Source organism: Aquarana catesbeiana, linkage group LG08 (assembly GCF_042186555.1).
Source record: "Aquarana catesbeiana isolate 2022-GZ linkage group LG08, ASM4218655v1, whole genome shotgun sequence".
Taxonomy (NCBI): Eukaryota; Metazoa; Chordata; class Amphibia; order Anura; family Ranidae; genus Aquarana; species Aquarana catesbeiana.
In genome coordinates, this window is record NC_133331.1 from 104,448,870 (window position 1) to 104,463,560 (window position 14,691).

General features: G+C 40.1%; 1 protein-coding gene across 2 annotated transcripts in view; it reads left to right on the forward strand.

Moving 5' to 3' along the window:
* The window catches only part of JMJD1C (jumonji domain containing 1C), a 447,345-nt gene that overhangs the window by 349,745 nt on the left and 82,909 nt on the right, over nucleotides 1–14,691 (forward strand). For both annotated transcript variants that reach the window (XM_073596250.1, XM_073596251.1), the window contains one exon: nucleotides 8,799–8,904. In XM_073596250.1, the coding sequence (XP_073452351.1) occupies nucleotides 8,799–8,904 (106 nt within the window). The remainder of the gene's footprint in view (nucleotides 1–8,798; nucleotides 8,905–14,691) is intronic.

Consider the following 14,691-nt stretch of genomic DNA (forward strand, 5'->3'; position numbering starts at 1 on the left):
CATTTTAAGAACCCCCGACCCCTCCTACTCCTTTAACATAGACAGGTATGCTTGCCCGAATTGAGCATGCATGTTTGTGCTACTGTGTTGAGTTGTTAGATCAAGCTTCAAATAATATTGCGATATGGAGTTATGTCTTCAGTATTTGGGGAAGCCAGGAAGTTCTAACTGGGGGCCACTTTCCAAACATAGCATTTTTGACGATTATCTACAGAATATAATTTCCACTAACAAGTGTTTGTTGGCTCTGTTCATGTGATAGTGGAGAGAGAATGTGTGCTAATTATCTCATCTTGACTTGAGTATGAACTATGGAAAAGGTCAGGCCCTGTAAATGAATAGTGAGTGACTGATTAGCATTGCACGCACTGTCATCCGGAGTTCTCTCACAAGTTCTCAGATCACTATCTTAATGTACTAATGTTTTCAAGGGAGATCATTGTTTGTAAAGTGCCTGTGCTCTGGTGGAAACTTTTCCTTATTGATTCCAAGGATGAGAATGTCAGCTGGTTTGTCTTCTAAGATCTACTGATGCTGCAGCTACTACTGTTAAAGTGTATGTGGACAGTGACCACCTCTTATTTGCCCCCCCTTTGGTCTTTGAAATCTATAATGTAAGGTGTTCTGTCCGATATGAGCAAAAAAAGGGATTTCACTGTAGTTTTCCTTTTAGGTTTGTCACAGGGACTCAAAGACAGTAGTGACAGAGTTATCCTGGTGACCCACGTAGTGGGTCTCATCCACTCACACGGCTAACAAAGTTTGTGATTGGTAATGGGAGAGCAGCTGATTTTTCAGCAAGTCAGTAGAACTGTTGATCATATGTTTTATGATACTGAGGGAGAAATAGATATCTTATGACTCGCTAATGGGAAGAAGCAAAAACTGTCTGCAGCTTGAAACGTGTGGACATATATCCTTTCAGAGGGAACCCATCTGCCACCTTGTCATCGGGGATTCTAATGGAAGACTATAGTTGGTCAGACTTCTCCATCTTCTTCCACTGTGCTTCTGTCTAGAGTCAGACTTTCTGTTTCCGGATTTCTTGTCTGATTGTATCATCAGTATAGATTGATTGTGTTATTGTAGAGTGCTTTAGTGGTGACATGAGAGAGACACTGAGAAGTTCTGAGAGCACACAGGGGAAATATGTACTATAGAGATGAGTGCATGGCGTGGGTGAATTTTACTCCACTTTCCATGGCTGCCCACACCGCCTGCTCTGCAAATAGCTGCATCTGTTTAAGTCAGAAACACCTACGTTGACAATGTGACAGAGCTTTCACTGATGGCAGTATAGCAAGGACATCAAAAAACTTCTATAAAGGTAGGAGTGCATTATTCTGCTGCAGAGCAGATGCCTTTTTGTTACAATAGATAATATATCTGTATGTAAACTTTACTGTGAAGCAGTGAAATCTTTACCAAACTGTCATGCGGGCGGAACTTTCTTTGACTTAAGTCACATGCTCACATATACCAGAGGTACCTGGCATTTCTAATTTTTCCTTGTGGCCGAACAGGAGGGTGCAGTTTTCCAGCTGGTTCTTTCTACTTCAAAATCAACTTTTGTGGAGACAGTTTTGGCTCATTCAGCAGAAATTGACCGACACATGAACCAGCTTTAAGCATAGAGAGCAGACACTACTGTGAGCCTAATTAGTATTTCAACTGACAACTTAAAAAGACAAATTTCAGGCAACTACACTATCTGAACTGAAAAAAAAGAGAGAGAAAAAAAGGGCATGAGTAAATGGAGGTACGCCAAGGATGCCATGCAAGTTAGTGCTGCGTGGCTGGATTTAGGGGGGTGCTGAGATGAGCTACGCCCTCCCAGATTTCATTTGCATCCCTACAAACCCCCACACAGCACATACATAGACTCCATCCACACCGTTGATTAGGGCCAGTGCGAATGTTGGCGACAGTGCCTCCTGCGGTTTTCTGGTAATAAGTGGATCTGCAGAGAGCCTTGAAAAGGTGTAGTCTCTGACGACCTGTCATAACGGAGAGGAGAAACTGCTGATCAGCTATCCTTATTTTAGTGTATTTATATGTGGCCCAATACTATTCCTCTTCTAATGTGGCCTAGGAAGGTTAAAAGGTTGGGCACCAGTGGGCTCTTTAGCCCACCGTCGAGCAACCAGGACCTTAAAGCGGGGTTCCACCCAAATTTTGAACAATATCTGTATGTATTCTCTTCCTTGCCTAGATGCTGACATGCCGTTTAAAAAAAATTAAATCGCCGTAATTACATTTTATTTTTCTATTCTTCTTTGCACTTCCTGGTTCTCCTCCCATGGGAGTAGGCTGTTTCTAGCCTCTCCCAGACTCCTGGGAGCTAGTCTCAGGCTTCCCAGGATGCCACTGAGCATGTGCGGGAACGAGCGGTGGATGCTGGGAGCACAGCATTCACCGCATCCAGGAAATAAATGCTTGTGGGCTTCAAATGCCCACAATGAAGATGGAAACCGCCTGCAGTGAATAATATAAGTTATTCTTTCCGACGAAATCTGACACAGGCGGACATATTACACACAATATGTGAGTATGTAATGCTGAGAAGAAAAGTTTGTGAATGAACTAAAAAAAAAAACGATAGATAGGTGGACCCCCACTTTAATTGGACTCCTGTTCTTTTATGCCAGAAAGGCGCTGCTTCTAAATGGAAACAATCAGAGGTGCCCTCTCTAAATGCATGGAAGGTGTTGGTCAACTCTGCAGTGCCGCTTTACAAAGATGCTTCTCTAGCCAGGTGCTGCCCAGCCAAGTTTGATAAAATTTGACACATTTAGTTGGAATCTGACACAACTAATGCCACACAGTGAGGTCCAGTTCACCCTGCTGGACAAAATTGACAGGCTGATATATGGGCAGTGAGGTTTAGCTATTTGTTGCACCTCTGAGTCTGTTTTGTAAAACGTATCTTTTCCCATGGTGAAACTTCTGAAGATAGTTGTTTACATTTTATTTAACTATTATCCTCACTCTTTCCTACTGGCTATGGTCACGAGCAGTCCAGGTTGTAGCTGTGTTTAGCTATATGTCTTTACTAGTACTGTTTGTTTGAGCCGGGGTATGCCCAGAGACTTTATATTGCAACTTTTATTTGTCTCCTAAAATTAATTTTAAAGTATTAAAAAAAAAAAAAAAAAAAAAAAAAAAAAAGGTTGGGTACCCCTGATTTCAAGCCTAGGCCGTCCTGGGTAAAGTGGTCTCTGGCTACATTCGGTGTTTGAGGGTTTTTTTTTTTTTTTTTTTCTGCTGTTAGAAACTCTAGTTCAGCCAGATGGGTAGACCTGCTGTATTATTAGAGGATTGGAAAGGTGCATCAGGCAGACTTCCTTTACATAGATCATTGCAAACTATACATGGAAATTAGCTTTTTTGATTCATAAACTCACATTGCTAGATTTACATCTTTCAAGTCTATATCTTAGAATGAAACCACTACAGCTTCCTTTTTAAAGTGCTTCATTAGATGGTGATATAAGGTAAACCCTTTCCAGAATATGACAGGAAGATACTTGTACACGTACTCGATACATAGTGTATAGTGTTGTTGAAATGTGTTGCAGGTGTTTTTCACACTTTTTAATATTTAATTATACTCGCCTACAATTCGCATGCTCCCCGCTTTCCCCAGGCAGCCTTCTAAACAAGCAGTGTCTCTTAAGTGTTGAATGAATGAATTAAGCTGGCAGCGGAACATTACAAGTACTCTGCTCACTTGGAAATGCCAGGCTTATTAGACAAAGCAGTCCTGTTTAAGGAATAGTCACCCATTGTAGTAAGTCCCTTTATGATAGGACTGTGTGCTCCGAATCAAAAGGCAGGTGGCACAGCAGCTGTAAATGAATACGAATAAAGAACGCGTGTGTGTATGTATATGTATATATATAGATGTGTGTGTGTATGTATATGTGTATATATATATATAGATGTGTGTGTATGTACATGTGTGTGTATGTGTATATATATATATATATATATATATATATATATATATATATATATATATATATATATATATATATATATATATATATATATATAGATGTGTGTGTGTGTTCAGCATGGTGGAGCTACCTTTTCTGAAACAATATTTTGACAAAAAAAGTATGTGTGTCTCTCACTCACTCTCATGTCAGTTGTACTTTGATAACATAATCGAACAGATAGTTATTTTACAATCTTCTTTGTAAAAAGTTGATTTTCATAGTCATTTGCACTCTATACACTGGACAGGTAGCAGGAGGATCTATCTAAAACCCATAAAATGCCCTAATATTACTCTTATGTATTTGATGTTGGAAACGCTTCATAGCTGCAGTTGTACTACTTACAACCATAAATAAATATGTAACCTTGCTCACACCTACACAGAGATTTAAATGGTTCATGTTTATGTAAGGTTGCTTTGCAGCCTCCATTAGTTAACTTTTTAGGCAGCAGTGAAATGATATACTGTCTCTATAAATGTTGCTCCCTATTGTGAGGTCTTAATTGCCATACCTTCTTTGATAACTTCCTCTATGGGTTCATCTATAAGGCTAGTTTCACACGGGGGGCGTTAGCAGTAAAGCACCGGTACTTTTAGTAGCGCTTTACTGCTTTAATAGCTGCACTTTTCGGCCGCTAGCGGGGTTCTTTTAACACCCGCTAGCGGCCAAATAAAGGCTTAATAGCACCCGCAAAGCTTTGCAGGTGCTTCGGCAGTGTTGCCCATTGATTCCAATGGCAGGGGCGGTGGAGAAGCGATGTATTCAATGCTCCCACACCACCGAAAGATGCTACTTGCAGGACCTTTTCTAACGTCCTGCAAGCGCTCTGCTCCAGTGTGAAAGCACTGGGGCTGCAGGGGAGGCGTTTTTCAGGCGCTTTGCAGGCGTTGTTTTTTAGCCCTCTAGCGCTTGAAAAACGCCTCAGTGTGAAAGTAGCCTAAATGCGTTTTTTAGAATGCCTTTTGCATAAGCTTGGCTGTAATATTATTGTATGAGTAATGTCTGGGCATAGGCTTTTGTGGCCTTGTGCTATGGCCAGCTCATGTTCTGACAAGTGTGTCACCATTATTAACCAAAAGTGTCACTGCCATGCCATCGTCCTGACCAAATTTCTGCTGCTGAACTCTGATGAAAGCTGTGAGGTCAGATTGATAACAAAAGCCAACTGGTAACTTTGTTTGAGGGGCTTGCGAAAGCTGGGCTTGTGTATTGGGTTGGTATTGCTGCTTGTTTTTAAGGAAAAATGGTGTTTTCCTTTTCAGGCCTGCTTCACACCTATGCATTTTTTTAGCGCGTTTTCAGCTTTGCAGAAACACACTACAGTCCATTTAGTATGGTTTTCTATGGATGTAGTTCACATCAGACTTCAAAGGCTGAAAAGCATGTATTAAGTGTAGCGCTAAAAGGTATTTAAAATATTCAATGTCAAAGATAAAAAAGTAAACCAACAGTTCCAAATGTAAAATGTGGGAGGAAATGATCCATATATGTGTTAATCCAAATGATAGGAAGTCCTCAGGAGCTGTATGACTTCAAACAAAGAGCACATCAACAGGTGTATGACATCTCAAGTGAAGACAGACACACCACCACCGACAATGAAGAGGCTTACCAGATTTAATGGACCCAAAGGGCATACGCCGAGTTGGGTCAGACAAGGCTTGGGTGGTGAGTGGCTGTAGATGGCCCGGAGGGGTGATGTTTATGAGATGAACCATAGGTTGCTGTATTACTCAGAACGATGTTAGGAACCCGGTGATGGTGATGACAATTAGGAAGAAAGGAGGAAAGGCCACATAGTGTAAATCCGTAAAAAAATGTGGAATTTATTAAAAATAAAGAAATAGATGCATTCAAAAACAGCGCTGTAAAGAAGTGGCGGCAGTGGGGTCCTAGCCAACACGTTTCGTTGATGCGTTTCGACGTCTAAGAGGGCGAAACGCGTCGTGTAGGACCCCACTGCCGCCACTTCTTTACAGCGCTGTTTTTTAATGGATCTACATGTGAGTGTATTTCTTTATTTTTTTTAATAAATTCCACATTTGTTTATGGATTTACACTATGTGGCCTTTCCTCCTTTCTTCCTATTTGTCATACAAGTGTGTATGAGTGATACAGTGATACAGCAACCTATGGTTCATCTCATAAACATCACCCCTCCGGGCCATCTACAGCCACTCACCACCCAAGCCTTGGATATTTTAATACCTTTTAGCGCTACACTTATTTTGTTTTCCTTTTACTTGGCATATATCTTGTTGACCGTGTTAGCTGCTGTTTTTTCTTTAGGGCAGCGCAGAATTACATTGTATATTTTTTTTCTGAAAAGCATGTATTGAAAAATGCACCTGCAATATGCAAGCTGCATAGGTTTGAATCGGGCCCTAGGTATACATGTGAATGCATGGAATCAAAGGATGTATTGTCGTATTCCTATGCAGCTAGAGCTTACTGATTTAATGTATTTTATAGACTTAATTTGAAAGACTGTAGCTGTTTATATGTGGAGCTCTCTGGTAAAAAGCCTCATAGAAGTACCTGCTGATGGGTTTTATGTCACGGTGTGTAAATATGATTATTGTGCACTGTTCTGTGATGGCATAAGGCACAAGCTTGTGGCTTTACCTTGAACTAGCTTCAGATATATTTTGTTGTAACTGAAGCCACATGGGTCTGTGGTTAAATCTGAATGGTGACATGGCAGGTAGATGATATATGAAAGCCAGGGAAAACGGCTTTTTTTTTTTTTTTAACTGATAGTTAATAAAGGTAGGGGGAGTGGTTATGATTGGCCCTCCAACCCTCAAGGCCACAGAAGAGTTGGAAGATCTTTAGCCTATGTATGCCTGCTCTTACTACAGCCCAGTACACACTATAAAAAAAAAAACGAATGAAGAATCGTCTGGTTTTCCTTGGATGTTTCACAGCAGGTCGAAACCGAGGATGGTACTAATTGTACGGAAATTCTCAAAATGACAAAGGTTTTTTTTTTTGTTTGATTAACTGTTTCTGATCACGCGCAGTCTTTTGTATTCAATTTTTCGCATACGAAAACAGTACACATTAAACGAAAATCATTAGTTCTGTTACCATGGGAGAAAAATTTCGGAGTTTGCCCCTTTTGGAAATTCTTGTTTAGAAAGTCTGAATCGGATGACGATGTATGTACACACTATATAAAAATCTAGCGATCGTGCCTCCTATGGAATGTTCTCAGAATTGCTGCTATAACTTTACAAGCAGGTTTCATTTTAGGTCCTTTCTGATACCCGGTTGGAAGCCAAATCCATTACTTTTTTTTTTGTTGTTGTTAGTTTTTTTGGTTTTGCATAGTGAAAGGTGTTGGATCCTCCTGAACGTAGTACAGTAAAACCTTGGATTGTGAGTAACTTGGTCTGCGAGTGATTTTACAAGACAAGCAAATTTTTTAAAATACATTTTAAATTGATAAACAAGGTCTTGAAATGCCAGTAGGGTCATGTCTCATTTTAGTCAATGAGAGCTGTCTTCATTAGCGCTACTGAAGTCACGCCGACTTTAAAAAAGGTTCCTGCACTACTAAAAGGCGACTTTTATCCGACTTGTGCCTATAGACTTTAAGGAGGGTTTGTGGAAAAAAAAAAACCGTACAAGAACACTAAAAAGCACAAGCTTCTTCAAGCTGAAATAAAAGCTCAAGTGCATGAGCCCTAAGTCAAATCCTCCTCTTAAATTGATGTGAACTGGATCCAAACGTACAGGAAGATTACCCATGCATTCCATGAAGTTGCCTTGAAGTCACATTGCTATAATCTTTTTATATGGACTATAGACTGAAAGACTTATGAATAAATGGTTGTGGAACTAATCATTGGAGTTTCATTTATTTCTTATGGGGAAATTTGATTTGATATAAGAGTGCTTTAGCTTACCATCACGTGTCAAATGAAATCGCAATTCAAGGTTTTACTGTATTTGTTGCTTGTCGGACTGGATAGATGCCAGCAAACTTCCCAGTGTGGTCAAAGAAAACCATAAAAACACTTTTTTTTGGTAGCGTTAGGGATTATTTAGAACCTATGTTGGGATTTTGTCACTTGGTCCCATTTGGCGGATTAAGCCAAATTTTCTGTCCAGGTGATGATGGGTAGAAGACAGAAGAAGAGTATAATCCAAATGGGGACTTGCCATTTAATACCTTACTGTCAAATATTGCATGGGGACAGATAATATTTAAGGTCAAATTTCTACTCTATCCCCAATAATAAAAGTAGTAGTGCTGAGATTACCTGTGCAATATGTCCTGAGTTGTCCCTTCCACAGCCATCTCTTGCCGTTTACAGATCATTGACTGAGCACATTGCACTACCAAAAATAGTTGGCATTAACCCCCGCACCTTGATATATTTTTTTAATAAACAGGCAGCGGGTCCTACTGTGTGCAAAATAACTAAAGCAAGGTTATATTGTTTCATCTATTCTACATCAGAAAGCTGAACGGGGAGAGGTTGCTCAGATTTTGCTGTTGGGCTCCTGCATTGTCCTTGCTTGTGAGTCAATTTTTATCCTCCTAGAACTTTGTTCTAGTTCCATGGCATGTCTAGCCACTGTGCTATATACAGAGAAAGATATCACAAGCTCCCCACTAAAAATAAATACATTTTTCTTTCTAGGCCAACATGGTGTCTGTCTGAATTCAATGCTTGTATGACTGGACATGAGGCTGGATTCCTGGCCTTTCTTATTTATATCTGCATTTGTGTACTCTTGGAAGCTACCCTGATACTAATATAGTGTGTTTTCTTGTATTTATAGGATGAAGTAGACAGTCTAAACCCAGTTCTCAGGGACAACCCCCAGCTTCACGAGGAGGTGAAAGCCTGGGTTAAAGAACACAAAGTTCAGGAGATTTTTATGCAAGGTAAGTGGCTGTACAATTTGTGTATTTTTTCTTTATAATGTGTGAAAATGACTGCATTTCCTGTGCTTGAAGTGTAATTCTTCCATTTCAGAGCTTTTAAGACTTCAATTAGGCATTTTCCCCTAAAATGCAGCCAGTGTTTGAATACTATTTTTTCAGTTGCCGCAAGAATAAATGAGAAATGTCACATTAAGAAGCATTGTGTGTTTTTTGTTTTTTTTTTTTTGTCTTGCGGGTTAAGATTTGTGAAAAAGAGCAAATAATTTACTAGTTATTAAAATTTAAAAAAGGACGTCGCCTGAATTTGGACAAGACCTGATGAGAGAGGTTTTCGTTTTGAGGAGTGTTGCTGTGTATAGCTTCCCAGGTTTTAATGAATATCGAAACCTAAAACACAAATTGGCATAAACCAAAAATATTCATGTTTGAATATTGACAACTCTCTGTTCCTGAGAGAGTGAGAGATTACCAGTACCAGGCACTCTTCCAACATGTGGCTCTTCAGAAGATGAGGATGTAGGCTTTTGGTTAGGCATGAAAACGGTATTGTTCCCTAAGGTAGTTGAAGTGCATTGTCGTCTTCAGCGCACAGAATTTACATTTAACAGATGTCTGTTGTGTACTGCAGAACATGACATCCAGTATGAAATGTTTTGTATTAAAATGTAGCTAAAATTTAGTAACGGTCTCCTCAACATCTAGTAGTGTTAAAAACAGTAGACCTCAGATCGGAGATGATCCCTTCCATTAACCACCAACTTGCAGGGTTTAGGTTTATTAGATCATTTTTACGGTCATTCATTGATGACAACAGCTCAGTCTTTACAGTTGGCTTGCAATGTTGAATTAGGACCCATTTGGTGGATTAAGCCAAACTTTCTGTCCGGTTGATGATGGGTAGTAGACAGAAGAAGAGTAGAATCCAAATGGGGACTTGGCATTTAACTCATGGAAGCTATCCTGATACTAATATAGTGTGTTTTCTTGTATTTATAAGGTGAAGTAGACAGTCTAAACCCAGTTCTCAGGGACAACCCCCAGCTTCACGAGGAGGTGAAAGCCTGGGTTAAAAAACACAAAGTTCAGGAGATTTTTAGGACATGGTGCACAAATCCAAAGTTCAGCCTATGAGCATCTGATGGCGAAAACTGTGCTCTACTCTGCTGAGGATGAGTGTGTCCACCAGCAGGGGGCTGTCTGTAGACTGGCATTTTGTTTTGTATCTGGTGTCCTACTACTACAGATGGCAGTTTAATCCAATTGTGAAGAAAGAGTTGTGCCCATCGATGAACTCAGAGAAAAATAAATTTACAGCGAGGACAAAAATAAGATTCCCCGCCTGTACGAATCTGCTGCATAGACCTCTCTGTGCAGCCCATATGTTAATTCAGGGACGCATTGACAGAAATGCCTGTGGATAGCCTAAATTTATAGCTTGCAGTGAAATGAGATAACTGCAGGAGTTCTACTTGGTTCTACTTTGCTAGCCTTTTTTTTTTTTTTTTTTAACCGTCTTTAGTTTTAGGGTGGCTGTAGACTATCAAGCAATGCCTATAATTTCAACATGACCAGTCAAGTGTGCCTCCATGGCACTGCTATATAGGGTCAGTGCCCCAGGTTTGGTTGGGCATTTCAGTCTTGTAGCCTGTTGCTTCTGTCTTTGAATATACAAGTTGCCTGGCCGTCTCTGTTTCAGTATTTGCTGCATATGAGAGCTTCATCAATCATAAAGTAAGTGAAGAACTCTTGATCTTGTTTTGGGTCATTGACTCTAAGGGGTTGATTAACTAAAATTGGAGAGAGCAAAATCTGGTGCAGCTGTACATGGCAGCCAATCAGCTTCTAACTTTAACTTGTTAATTTAAACTTTGACAATAAAACCTGGAAGCTGATTGGTCTCTGTGCACAGCTGCACCAGAATTTGCACACTCCAGTTTTAGTAAATCAACCCCAAAGTATTAAAGTTAGAGGTCAGCAAGACAGATGGGAAGTTAGCATTTCAATCAGATGACCAGTGCCAGCCTATGCTCAAGCTTTGAAGCCATTCATACAACATAACATCCAGGTAAGGATTTTCAAAAAGAGAGCGATTAAGTCTGTCTGCATATTTGATCTGGGTTTCCTCTACCAGTGAAGCTCTTGCTTAAATGATGATTCGGTAATCGTATATTAGAGTGTTCCTCCACTCGAAGCAGATTCATCCTGGGGGGGATAGTGCAGTGTTTGAACCACTTGTGGGCCTTCTTTACTGTCAAGGATTCCATTGGGAAGATTCCAGCACATCTCCAGTATGGCTTTAGTTGGCCATATATAGTCCCACAGAGATTGTCACAGGTTAGATAACCTAACTATACCACTACAGCCGGAGCTGAGATACCTTTGTCATCAGCCTGTAAGATCTTATATAGCACTGAACACAGAAACACTGTCTTGTATCCTCTTCTGTGACAATAAAGGAACTTACAGGCTGGTGACAAAGGTAGCTCTGGTAGTTTGGTTAGGTTGAGCTGAAATCATTTCTCTGTTTTGGGCGGCGTTCAGTTTGAAAAGTCCATGGCCAGCTTTATCTTGAGTTGGTTTTAAATCTTGTTTAAGCATGCGTATGATCATTGAACACATTGTAGGATTTTTTTGCCTTGCTGCACAGATGTATATTGACTTTTTTATTTATGCAGTAACTTGCTTTGTGTTTAATTCAAACCAGATGTTCGGTTAGGACATTAGAATCATTCAATCTAACAAGCTGACTGGTAATATATACAAAGATCCTTATTTGTAAGGAAGATTGTGGCTTCCATCTAGTATACTTCTAAGACGTGATAGTAAATACTCACGCTATGGAAACAAATTAGTGATGAAAAATAACTCTTAGCGCTGATGCTGTAGTGTAAGGTAAGAAACCCCTAAAGAAAAAAGTGCAAAATTTAGAGCGCTGCTCTAAATCCAATAAAGTCTATCAAAGAATGCATAAAGTGTTAGTGCAAATTTATGGTGCAATCATAAATTCAATAAAGGCTATCCAACAATACTTAAAGTGTTTAGTGCAAACATATAGTGCGATTATGTAAAGTCCATCCATATATATGGTGTGCTGAACATGTGTAACTTTTGCTGTGAAGATTCCAGTGACACTTGGTGCTCCTGGGTCCCCACTCACCAACAGTAATCTTTCAAATCGCCAGGTTTATCATGTATGTGGGTTAGGATATCTCCTTCCTGCTCCTCCAGTGATCAGGTTTCCATGGTAAGGACGTGTTAATATGAAATACCAATGAAGAGAGAAAGATGTACTGTATAGTGTGATACTGCTAGGTTTATTATTAAAATCAACTATCAATACACTTACATCAAAAAGGTTTAAACTTGCAAAATTCGCCACCTTGGTGTACAAACAACCGTCACTGGGTCTCTTCTGCGTGTCCCCGCTTGAACACGCAGAGGAGACCTAGTGACGGTTGTTTGAAAGATTACTGTTGGTGAGTGGAGACCCAAGGAGGGGAGCACGGAGTGTCACTGGAATCTGCACAGCAAAAGTTACACATGTTCAGCACACCATACATATGGATGGACTTTATATAATTGCACTAAGCACTTTATATAAGTATTGTTGGATAGCCTTTATTGAATTTATGATTGCACCATAAATTTGCACTAGCACTTTATATATGCATTGTTCCATAGACTTTATTGGATTTAGAGCAGCGCTAAGTATAATATTTTTCACTTTATACTTCTAAGAAGACCTGTGCATTACTAACTGGACTGCAATATGTCTCCTTTTAGCACATGGTGAAAATTGTAATAACTGTAATAAATGATCCAGGTGCTTTGTGTATAGAAACTTGGTGGTATGTTTTTGTATCATATCTGTATTGTCTGGAGGGGAATTCTGATAGTCGTTCAGTTTCAGTAGAAATCCCCTGCCTATGTAGCAGTTGTCTCCACCTCCTGCGGCACCCTTTTCTTTTGCAGTACATGGAGGTCTGACCATTCATGCAGGGTGGTGCTCACAAGTCTGTGTGGTTGATTAGAACATGCAGTAAAGCAACCTGGGAGCTGCAGGAAGGGGAACTACATTAAGCAATCCTTGAAGGGGATTTCCATTATAACATTAATCATGTCTTGACCAAGAAAGTGGAACTCAGAGGGTTCGTGCATATAGTATAAGCTCTGGGCATTCAGTTCATACAGTAATCTTGCTTTCAGCACTCCTTGCCTGACATTTATTAAACCCATCATAGGTTTTTAGGGGAACAGTAAACAACCAATTTCAGTCCCCATTCTGTAGGAAACCTTTGCGTTAAGAACAACTTTAAGCCCTGTTGCCAGTTGAAAGTCTGGACTTGCTCCTTCAATATGATCTTTACTTATTCTGGAAGTCCAATATCGAACATAGAAAACCTTCACATTTAGAAAATGGAAAGTACTTTGCATATATTACTGCACAGCTAGTTGGCTTTTTATTTTTCACATTAATGTTTGTGATTATTTGTTGTACTGCGGATGTGGGTTTAATCAAATGGGGAAGTTGAACTCTGGGGCTTCCTAAGTGGGTTATGCACACACTACTTATGTTGGAGGTGTCTTAAAGGGTCTTCAGGGCCTGAGACATGTCAGATTTGTGATATTTGTCTGAAATATATGTACATATGCCACAACTTGACATTAAGAAATTGTGTATTAGAGCAAGACACTTTACAGTACCAAGTATTAGCTACGTTAGATCTGGCTGATGGCCTCCATAAAGTCATATGGGGTGAGATTACCGGTCGGTTGTGTCTTGGCTAGCAATGCATGCCACAGACAAGAAAAAAGCTGAAATATGCTGTTATTGTCAAATGTTTCTTTGAACAGAAATGTCCACTGTAATATTCCCCCTTTTTGGTTTTTGAATACATGCCATGGCAGGAGCAATTGCACTAAATTACATGTTACAATTTGGAGCTGTTTGTAATCTGTCTTGCATGCTGAGAACTTTCTGCAGGTTTTAATAAAGCATATTGAGCCTGCTGTAAGCGGTTTGCATGCTTAGGCCCCTTCCACATGAGGCGGAGTCCACCAGCTCAGCGGGAGATCGCTCCGTTGATCTCCGCTGAGCCGGTAGATGACAGGTCCATCTCTGCTCACTGACTGGGGAGTGACTTGTCAGAGCGCCGCCGATTCCTATGAAGAGATGGGACAAAAATGCACAGCAGTGTCCGTTTTCATCAAATCTCATTCGATCTGCGAAGACGGATGGCAAACGTATCGCCATACGTCTGTCTTGATCGGATGGCAGACGGGTGTCAGTGGACACATCTCCGTGACATCCATCTCTCCATAGGAGTCAATGGATTGCCCGCTCGGATCTGCCTGAAAAATGGACAGGCGGATCAGAGCAGGCTTGTCGTGTGAAAGGGGCCTTATGTGTTTTTCCATCTAGTGGTGTAAATAATCTTAGATAAAGAATTACTCCTTATTGTATAAACACATGACTGCATTACCAAATCTTGTTACATTTTTGAGTACCTCTTTGTCATAAAAATGCCCTTTCATCTCTTAAAAGTTTAAGCAGGCCGTAGATGATCTGATTTTCCACCATAGGTGGTGTCTGCAGAAAATACTGCACAGGCTGCGAAGTTAGCTTATCGTTGGCTCACACTGTAATATTTTCAAATAAAATACAAAGCCATATTCCAGCCCAGTGATGGTAATTTGTGCCATATACTGTAAAATACTCAGTAATATTTGGTTGTGTAAATGGAGTTCTAGTCTGGAAATGGAAACCGTAAAAAAATATTTATTTGA